The sequence below is a fragment of the Capra hircus genome, chromosome 18 (genome assembly GCF_001704415.2).
Source record: "Capra hircus breed San Clemente chromosome 18, ASM170441v1, whole genome shotgun sequence".
Classification (NCBI taxonomy): domain Eukaryota; kingdom Metazoa; phylum Chordata; class Mammalia; order Artiodactyla; family Bovidae; genus Capra; species Capra hircus.
The window spans coordinates 44495400-44506534 of NC_030825.1; the positions used below are offsets into that span (position 1 = coordinate 44495400).

At 43.6% G+C, this 11135-nt stretch overlaps 1 protein-coding gene across 1 annotated transcript in view; it reads right to left on the reverse strand.

The window, feature by feature from the left end:
• Positions 1-11135, reverse strand: part of RHPN2 (rhophilin Rho GTPase binding protein 2) — a 71290-nt gene that overhangs the window by 33308 nt on the left and 26847 nt on the right. The window contains exons 3-4 of the mRNA XM_018062266.1: positions 5336-5464; positions 2220-2295 (exon numbers count right to left, since the gene is read on the reverse strand). Of these exons, the coding sequence (XP_017917755.1) occupies positions 2220-2295; positions 5336-5464 (205 nt within the window). The remainder of the gene's footprint in view (positions 1-2219; positions 2296-5335; positions 5465-11135) is intronic.

Sequence of the window (11135 nt, forward strand, 5' to 3'; positions counted from 1 at the left end):
CAATGCAGGAAAGTGAAAAGTGAAAGGGAAGTTGCTCAGTATGTCCGACTCTTTGCGACCTCATGGATTGCAGCCTACCAGGCTCCTCCGTCCATGGGATTTTCCAGGCGAGTATTGGAGTGGGGTGCCATTGCCTTCTCCATCTATGCCCTAGTTATTGTAAATGGCACTGCAATGAACATTGGGGTACACGCATCTTTTTCAATTATGGTTTATTCAGGGTGTATGCCCAGTAGTAGGACTGTTGGGTCATATAGTAGTTTTATTCCTATTTTTTTAAGGAATCTCCACAGTGGCTGTTTCAATTTACATTCCCATTAACACTGCAAAAGGGTTCTCTTATTTCCACACATCCTCCAGCATTTATTGCTTGTAGATTTTTTGATGATGGCCATTCTGACTGACATGAGGTGGTATCTCATTGTAGTTTTGATTTGCATTTCTCTAATAATGAGTGATGTTGAGTATCTTTTCATGTGTTTACTAGCCATCTCTTGGTCTTCTTTGGAGAAATGTCTTTAGCTTTGTTGCCCGCTTTTGACTGGGTTGTTTGTTTTTCTAGTATTGAGCTGTATGAGCTGCTTGTGTATTTTGGAAGTTAATCCTTTGTCAGTTGATTTATTTGCTATTATTTTCTCCCATTCTGAAAGGTGTCTTTTCTCTTTATTTATAGTTTCCTTGGAGAAGGAAATGGCAACCCACTCCAGTATTCTTGCCTGGAGAATCCCATGGACAGAGAAGCCTGGTGGGCTACAGTCCATAGGGTCACAAAGAGTCGGACACGACCGAGTGACTTAGCATAGTCCACAGTCTTGCTGTGTAAGAGCTTTTAATTTTAATTTTAAAATTTAGATTTAATTAGTTCCCACTTGTTTATTACCAATTGCTTTTTAAAAGGACAAATTGTGTAGTGCCCAAAATGCCATATGGTCATTTTTTTCCTGTCTAAAATAAAATCAGTGAAAAGATGAGTCAACTAATAGGACTGCTGTGACAAGAAACAGAATTCTTTGAAGCATTTTTCATGATTCTGGAATTCATCCCTACACACCCTGCCTGTGCTGGAAAGCTTGGAGACAGACACCACCTTCCACCTCATCACCACTTTCTTCTCCTACATGGAAGTTTGAGATGATTCAGTAAAACTCATAGAGATGGAGCTGGGGCAAAGAGGAAGAGGAAAGCATTCTACACTTGGGGAGGCCTCTCCTGGCCCCAGCTTGGGGGAAAGCCATCTCTGGGTACCTCCATCAAAGCATCTTTCTCACTTCCCACCCAGATCCTCCACTGAATTACAGAGGCCCTAACAGCTGGGCCTCTGACATCACCAGCACCTGTTCAGTGATTGACACAGGTGGGCTTACAATATCACTGCTTGCCAGAGACACACATGGCTAAGGGAGGCCAGGTACTATTTTTACTTTAAAGAGGTGAATTGTGCAGTGTATGAATATCCCAATAAAGCTGGTACTTTAAAAAAAAAAAAGATGGAAGGGAGGGAAAGAAGGAGGGAAAGAGAAAGGGGGAGGGCAGAGTGGAGGATAGAGAGAAAAAAAAGGGAAGGCAGACATCCAGGGATCAGGGGGTGGGGGATGCATAAACTCTAGCTATTCAAGTGTTTAAGGGCAGTGAACCAGTATTTTTGGTTTTCTCTGAAAGGTATCAAAAATAAGATGCATTAATGTGCAGGGAGAGGGATGCATAGATGCACAAATACATGATAAGGTGACTACAGCAAAATGCCAACAGGAGAATCTAGGTAATGAGTATACAGGGGTTCACTGTGACATTCTTTCAAATTTTCTACTATTTTCAAAATAAAATGTTGAGGGTCAAAAACTTTTGGCTATTCTTCCAAAAACATAACCTAAATTGACTGTAAACTTTGAGGCAAAAAAAGGATACTAAAACAGGATGCAATTTTAAAAACTCAAAGCCTGTTTACCATAGATCCTCTTTGCCTTGGATTCCTGGAGCCAACCAGCCCAGGTTCCCAACCCCTCTCCAGGCATGTGAGAGTCTTAGCAACCAGATGTTAGTGAGCATAGGAAAGTTTAGCATGGGCTGTCCGGGTGGTCTGCTGAAGGTGCTCAAGGCCACCCTGAAGAAATCAAGCGACACTTGGCCCATTGAGCCTCACTCAGCACTTGCAAGGGATCCACAATTTCCACATTTCTCTTTTAAACAGTGAATCCAGTGCCCATTGCTTTGAGATTTACCTTGAGAGCGACTGAAAAATCAACGTCCTTGGTTTCCTTCAGGCCAAGTGGAATCAGGGGAATCGTAAATGCTTCCCTAGAAGGAACAGAGCAAGCTACATGAACATCCGCATCTCGGCCACTTTGCACACCCCCAGCTTGCCCCGCCACCAGAATCCAGCTCAGGTCCCCACCCCTCTCCTCTGGCCAAGCTAGTACACATCAGTTCATTTTCCATAAAGACCACTGGGGGACTTCCCTGGTGCTACAGTGGATAAGAATCCATCTGCCAATGCAGGGGACGTGGGTTTGACCTGTGGTCTGAGAAGTTTCCAGATGCCTAGAGCCCATGTCCCGCAACAAGAGAAGCCACCACAGTGAGAAACCCGCGCACCACAATAAAGAGTTGCTCCGCTCACTGCAACTGGAAAAAGCCTGTGTGCAGCATCAGAGACCAAGTGCAACCAAAAATAAATTTTTTTTTTTTTTTAAAAAAGACCACTCAGGTCATGTCCTCGTCTTTGCTGCAAAAGGAGTCCCCATCCCCTTCTAGACGACCAAGCCTAACACAGGAGGCCCCTACCAGCTGTACCCTGATTTATCCCTCCAATCACACTGCATCTCTGAATAACTGTCCCGAGGGCCTCTGCACACCAGGGTCTGTGCCTCGCGTGCTCACCGCTCTGTGGTCTGGTGCACTGCTGCCACTTCCAGCCAACCCCCCCCACCCTCCTCCTGCTCCCTTCCTGCAGTGGGTCCCACCTCTCCTGCAGCCCTCCAACCCTGGGCTCTCACGTGCCTCCTCCCATGGGGCGTATCCTTCTAGGTGTCACGGGGAAGGCCTTGAGGGACCCATCTGACACCTAAGTGCACCTGGCTCCCAGCCCCCGCTCAGGCCCTGGCCGGCTATTTCCCCACCACCTCCTCTCCCCCCACCAACCACCTGGTTACCCCCAAAGGTCACCCTTGGCGTGGTCTCAGGGGCAGGGCCAGTGGGAAGGGAACTGGGCTCAGCTGTGTTTTGCCAACAGGGATTTCGCTCCCTGACCTGTAACAGGAGACCTCCTGGGGCTGCTCAGCCCAGCCGGGGAGGAGGCCAGGAATGCAGGCGGGGTGAGTGGACAATGGGCTGTAAGCTGAAGCTGCCTCTGTGGGGGACAGAAAACAATGGGGCTGTGCTGAAAGCAGGCGAGTCCCAATGGGGTGCGTAGCTTCCCCAAGGCCTGCCAGGAAAGCTGGATCCTGCTAGAAGGAGATGAGGACAGACCGGGCCCCTCTCTGCTGGCTTCACCCCGACGGGGCTAGCGGCTAGGTCTGCTCTTCCTGTGACCGTGCAAGAGCAGCCAGCATCCCCAGGCTCCTGGCCAGGACTCCCCACCCTCTCCATCTTGCACTAATATAACATTTTCCCATAATCTCAGGGGTCCCTGTGTTTTCTCATCTGCATGAGATTGTTTCTTCCCTGTCTACCTCATAGACGAGTGTGAAGATTAACTGTGCCAAGAAAAAAATAATGTGCTTTGAAAACAGGAAGAGGGCGGATGGAAATGCAAGATGTCATTATATATCTGCACATCTCTCTCCCCTCTTCCCCACTCCCAGAAACCAACTGGCCACTTTACAGCTGTATTGCAGTCACACAGGGGCCTTAACTGCATGTCTTTGGGCAATATGCATGAACAGCCCTGTGCTTCATGTACAGCGAGGTGGAATAAGAAACATCCTACTTCTATCACCAACGCTGGGCCCTGACTCATCTCATAGATGGAGAAAAGAATGGCAACCCATTCCAGTATTCTTGCCTGGAAAATCCCATGGACCAAGAAGCCTGGCAGACTACAGACCATGGGGTTGCAAAGAGTCAGACACAGCTGAGTATACAGCATGAGATGAGGGAAGCTGTTCACTGGCTGTACTGACTAGGTGTCAGAACTATGCTGGGAGCTCAAAGGTAAGTGAGCCAGGACACACAGCCTGGCTCATGGATGGCCACCAAGGAAGCAGAGGTTTTACCCGTGGCTCAGAAAAGCCCCTTGGGGACAGTGCAGAGGACTGTGCAGGAGACGATCAGGAAAAGCACCTTTCAAAGGTGATGGAAGGTTCCCCAACATTTCCGTTTTGTTCATCTAGGGAATTATTTTCTGACTGGGTTTTCCTTTGGGCTTCCTTACCTTTTGAAAAGTCCTACTTCCCCAGACAGAAAAGTATGTAAACTGTTCTTCAGCAGTTCTCAAGGTTATTTCCTCTTAAAGATGGACTTTGGGGGACCTCCCTGGCTGTCTAGGGGAGGGGACTTCACCTTCCAATGCAGGAGGTGCGAGTTCTATCCCCAGCTGGGGACCTAAGATCCCACATGCCTCGAAGCCAAAAAGCAGAACATAATCAGCAGAAGCAATACTCTAATAAATTCAATAAAGGCTTTTAAAATGGTCCATATAGGGGAAAAAAAAGATGGACTTTTCCTTCCAAGATAGCTCACCTTGGGGAGGGAGAATTTCTGAGCTCTTCTGAAGGTCGCACTTCAACATCTGGCCTCCCACAAAGACTCTCTAAGGGATGCTTCTGAATCAGAACATTTCTTTCTCAAATATTAAATGGGAGACATTTCCAAAGTATCTCAGTTATACCATCCCCTCAGGGAACTTGCAAAAGTCTCATGATCTTTGCTGGAAAAGGCAGCTTATTACATGTTTCTATAATCTTATCAACAGAATGACTCAAAGTCAGATCGTGTGCGTGGTGCTGAGGTGGAGAGGGAAGAAGATGGGGCTTCCTGAGCCCCACCTGGCAGGCTGACTCTCAGAGCTGACCACAGCTACCCTTCCAAGGCCTCTTCAAGACAGAGGCATCACCCAGGCTACGTGACAGGTGCCATTTCCCTGCCTGAACCCAGCCACAAGGCTCTCCAGTAAAACTGCGGCCCAAGTGGCCCCAGGACAAATAAATGCCTTCTTCTCCAACTGGTCAGGTATCTCCAACAAACTCTACAGGTTCTCTTTAACTCCTGCACCTTGCTCAACTCCAAACCAGATCAAAGCAGGGTTGGCTACACCCTGGGGCATATCTGTGTTCCATCCCTGATGCAGGCATTTCCCAAGGCTCAGAAAGTATCTGACAGAAGCATTGCCCCTACTTACTCTGTGTTCTGATAGACTCCTACCGAGATGTTGAGCCCCTCCAGCTCTTCCTTGAGCATCTGCAGGTCTGAATTCAAGAAGCTCAGTTCCAGGCGCACCTGCTCTCGTACCTTTTGGTTTGTGGCTGCTCTGTTAAAAGAGAAAGGGGGAGAGAAGCAACTTCAGCCAAGCATTCCCCAGTGGCCAGTTGAGCAGATACCCCACCCCTGTCCCTGTAGGGAAGCTCTGGGGGTCTGCCTGCAGATGGAGGTGCCAGCTGTGATCAGACAAGGTGTCTCAGGGAGGCTGGGAACCTGCTCCATTTTGAGCCACATCTGTCCATACAGGGACTTAGGATTTAGCCAATGACACTGAGCTGCTTAACTTGAATTCTGTAAGAATTAGCCTTGAGAAGAAAAAAAGAAGTTGCTCCTAGTCACCCGTAAGGGACCATAAATTATCTCCTTAAAAGGGAAAAGATGAGAAAAGAGAGGGGGTGGGTAACATTCCCCAGCTCAGCCTATGACGCTGATATTACCCTGATTCAAAACCAGGGGAAACCACCACAAGAAAACTAATCAGTATCTTTCATGTATATATATGTAAAAATCCTCCACAAAATATTAGCAACCTGAACCTAGCAACATATACAGGGGACCAAGTGGGCTTTATCCCAGGAATGCAAGGTTGGCTTAATATCTGAAAATCAATTAATGTAACATACTATAGCAACAGAATAAGGGACAAAAAAAAAAAAAAAAACAACCCCATCACCTCAATAGATGCAGGAAAAAAAAGCATGTGATAAAATCCAACACAGATTTACGGTAAAAATCCATAACAAGCTAGGAATAAAAGATAATTTATAAAGCTTGATAAACAACATCTACAAAAACCCACAGCTAACATCATATTAAAGATGAAAGATTGATGCTTTCCCCCTTATGATCAGGAGCAAGGCAAAGATGTCCATTTATGCTACTCTTATCAACACCATACTAGAGATTCAAGCCAATAGCAATAAGGTAAAGAAAGGCATCTAAACTGAAAGGAAGAAGTAAAATTTTATTCACAGCTGACATAATCTTGCATGTATAAAGTCCCCAGGCACCCAAAAAACAAATACTGGAACTAATAAATTTAGCTAGGTCAAAATACAAACATCAAGTTTACTTCTATATACCAGCAACAAGAAATCTTAAAATGAAATTAAGAAAACAACTTCACTCATAATATTATCAGAAAGAATAAAATACTTAGGAATAAAATTAAGAAAAGAAGCAGAAGTCTTGCACACTGAAAACTTCAAAACACTACTGAGATATTAAACGGACAGACGTTTCACATTTATGGATTGGAAGACTCACTATTGTCAAGACGTCAGTTCTCTCCAACTGATCCATCAATTCAAATCAATTCCAATCACGGACTTTCCTGGCGGTACAGTGGATAAGAGTCCACAGGCCAATGCAGAGGACACGAGTTCGATTACTGGTTGGGTAAGATCCCACATGCCGTGGAGGAACGAAGCCTGAACATCACAACTACTGAGCCCTCGCTCTATACAGCCTGTGAACCGCACCGACTGAGCTCACGTGCTGCAACCACTGAAGCCCCTGAGCCTACAGCCTGCGCTCTGCAGCAAGAGAAGCCACTGCAATGAGAAGCCCATGCTCTGCAACCAAGGGTAGCCCCCGCTAGCCACAACTAGAGAAAGTCCCAGACACAAAGACCCAGTGCAGTCAGATAAATAAGTGCAGTCAAGATAAACTTAAAAAAAATTGAAAACAGCAACTCCAATCTAAACCATAGTAAGCTTTTTAGGAGAAACTAACAAACTGATCCTAGAATTTATATGGAAATGCAAAGGACCTAGAAGAGCCAAATAATTTTGAAAAAAAAAAAAAAAACAGTTGGAGGACTTAGGATATCTGCTTTTAAACTTACTATAAAGCCTCAGTAATCAAGACAATGTGGTACTGGCATAAGGATAGGCCATGGAACAGAACAGAATCCAGAAGTAAATTTTTACATTTAAGGTAAATTGATTTTGACAAAGGTGACAAGAAAAGTCAAGGAGCAAAAGTCTTTCTGACGAATGGTGCTGAAGCAGTTGGACATTTCTAGGCATGTCAGTGTCCCCAAGACCACCCCTAGAGTCAGTGGGGGTGGGACTTGCGTGACTCACAATGCAGCTGTGCTCACTGCTCTGATTTATTACAGCAAAAGGACATCCAGCAAAATCAGCTAAGGGAAAGGCGCCTGGGGTGAGGTGTAGAGGGAACCGGCACAGGCTGCTAAGAGTCCTCCTTCCCAGAGGGGTCCCACAGGACACGCTTAATTCCTCCAGCAAAGGGTTGTGACAACATGTGTATATATGCTATCATCCAAGGAAGATCACCAGAGTTTTTGCTGGGGGTTGGTCAGGTAAACATCCCTGCCTAGCATGTTCCAAAATTTAAGACTCCAAGAAGGAAACCACATGGTTTATCTGCCTGCAATGTGGGAGACCTGGGTTCATTCCCTGGGTTGGGAAGATCCCCTAGAGAAGGGAAAGGCTACCTACTCCGGTAGTCTGGCCTAGAGAATGCCATGGACTGTGTAGTCCATGGGGTCGCAAAGAGTCAGACACGACTGAGCGACTTCTACTTCACTTCACATGGTTTGTGAAAATAGTTTAATGAGCTCCTCTTATCAGTTCTAGGAATGAGGAGAACTCTCCTGAAATCTACATTTCCACACACCAGCCAAGTGCCAAATTTGCAAGCAGGGCTTTCTAAAGATAGACTTCTCAGGCCTACGACAATAACTCTTTTCTGCACAATATGCAAAAAATAAATCTCAATCTAAGCATTATACCAAACCAAGTATCAAGTCAAAATGGATCAGACAGGGGTTGAGGGTGGGAGGGAAACTCCAAGAAGGAGGGGATATATAAAAACTTACAGCTGATTCAGGTTGTTGTACAACAGAAACCAACATTGTAAAGCAGTTATCCTCCAATTAAAAGGAAAGTTTTAAAAAATATTTCAGAGACCTCAGTAAAAGAGCAAAAACTACAAAACTCCTAGAATGAAATCTTCATGACCAAGAATTGGACAAAGCATTCTTGTTACTTTTCAGTAGCTCAGTCGTGTCTAACTCTGCTACCCCATGGACTGCAGCACGCCAGGCTTCCCGATCCTTTACCAACTCCTGGAGCTTGCTCAAACTCATATCCACTGAGTCGGTGATGCCATCCAATTACTTCATCCTCTGTCGTCCCCTTCTCCTCCTGCCTTCAATTTTTTCCAGCATCAGGGTTTTTGCTAATGAGTCAGTTCTTCACATCAGTTGGCCAAAGTATTGGTGCCTTCAGCTTCAGTCCTTCCAAAGAATATTCAGGACTAATTTCCTTTAGGATTGACTAATTTGATCTCCTTGCAGTCCGAAGGACTCTCAAGAGTATTCTCCAATACCACAGTTCAAAAGCATCATTTCTTCAGTGCTCAGCCTTCTTTATGGTCCAACTCTCACATCCACACGTGACTACTGGAAAAACCATAGCTTTGACTAGACAGACCTGTGTTGCAAAGTAATATCTCTGCTTTTTAATATGCTGTCTAGGTTGGTCATAGCTTTTCTTCCAAGGAGCAAGCATCTTTTAATTTCATAGATGCAGTCACCATTTGCAGTGACTTTGAAGCCGAGAAAATTAAGTCTGTCACTGTTTCCATCGTTTCCCCATCTATTTGCCATGAAGTGATGGCAAAGTAGTCTTAGTTACACACCAAAAGCACAAAAATCCATAAAAGAAGAAACATTAATTTGAATTGTCAAATTTTAAACTTCAGTGTTTCAGAAGATAACATTAAAAAAGAAGAAAAAAGCCACAGATTGGGAGAAAATATTTACAAATTGTGTATCTGATAAAGAATCTGTATCTAGAAAACATAAAGAGTTCTGTTAATTAAATAATCAAAAGATCACTCAATGTTTTTAATGGGCAAAAGATTTTAATTGAGTTATAACTGACATAAAATATTCTATTAGTTTCAAGTGTACAATATGATTCTATATCTGTGTATCTTCAAAATGATCACCATAATAAATCTGCATGCCCTCTGTCATTATACATGGTTATAGAATATTTTCCTAAGATGAGAACTTTTAAGATTTACTCTTTTGGCAACTTTCAAACATACAGTACAGTATTATTAACTGTTGTCACCATGCTGTACATCACATTCCCATGACTTATTTTATAACTGGAAATTTGTACTCATTTCGTCCACCCTGCAACCCCTACCTCTGGCAACCACCATCTGTTCTCTGTATCTATGAGCTTGGATTTTTAAAAATACATATTTATATATTTATTTGGCCATGCCGGGTCTTAGTTGTGGCCCTCAGGATCTTCAATCTTTGTTTCTTTGCTGCAGCAAGAGGAATCTTTAGTTGTGACATGTGAACTCTCAGTTGCAGTATACAGGATCTGGGTTTTTTTGTTTATTTTGTTTTGTTTTGATTCCACATATAAGTGAGATCACACAGCATTTGTCTTTCTCTGACTTATTTCACTTAGCATAATGCCCTCAATGTCCATCCATGTTGTTGCAAATGGCAAAATTCTATTCCTTTTTATGGCTAAATAATGTTTCGTGTGTGTGTGTATCACATTTTCTTTATCCAGTCATCCATTGATGGACACTTAGTTTGTTTCCATATCTTGGTTATTATAAATAATGCTGCAATGAACATGGGGTGTTTGCATCTTTTCAAAGTAGCTTTTGTGTTCTTCAGATAAATACCCAGAAGTGGAGTAGGTAGGTCACATAGCAATTCTAGTCTTAAGTTTTTGAAGAATCTCAAAACTGTTTTCCATAGTGGCTATACCAACTTACAGACCCACCAATGGTGGATAAGTGTTGGGAATATTTTGTTAATTTATCTTGCTGATAGTTCATTATTAGTGTATAGAAATACAATTGATTTCTGTATATTGATTTTGTATCCTGTAACTTTACTGAATTCATAAAACAGGCAAAAGATGTGAATAGACATTTTACTAAAGAAGTTCTATAAATGGCTAATAAGCACATGAAAAGATGCTCAGTGTCTTTAGTCAATAGTAAAAGGCATGTTAAAGACATAATAAGCTACCAAGACAATACTAACAGACTGGCTATAATTAAAAAAAAAAAAAGACAATAACAAGTATTAGTGAGGCTGTACAGAGAAACTGGATACCTCATACATTCCTGAATGTAAATGACACAACCACCGGGGAAAACAGCGAGGTAGCTTAAAAAAATGTTACAACATAACTTACTGTACAACCAAGTAATTGCACTCCTAGGAATCTATACAAGAGAAATGAAAACATATGTCCAAACCAAGACATGAATGTGACTGTTTATAATAGCATTATTCCTCAGCCAAAAAGTAGAAAACAATCCAGATATGCAACAAGCAAATCGATGAGCAAAATGTACTATATTCATTAAACAGAATAGCGTGAAGCTGGATGGAGGAACAGACTTTACCCAAGTTCCCAAAGGAGGGGTCTTGCTACCTACTCAAGCATCTTTCAGGTGCTAGCTCATTCATTCTACAGATTCAGAACCACTGCAAAAACAACAGTCACAGTAGCAACCAAGCTCTAAGCCAGGTCTTGCTGAGTACATTCCCTTGAACCATCCTGGCAAGTGCCCAGTCATGGTTCAGGCCAAGTGCTAGAAATGTCCTCCTGTCACACATGAGGACAGCTGAGGGTCACCAGCAAGAGCTCCAGCCAGCCAGAAACAGTAACTGACCACCTCCCCATCCTCAGCTGATGAAA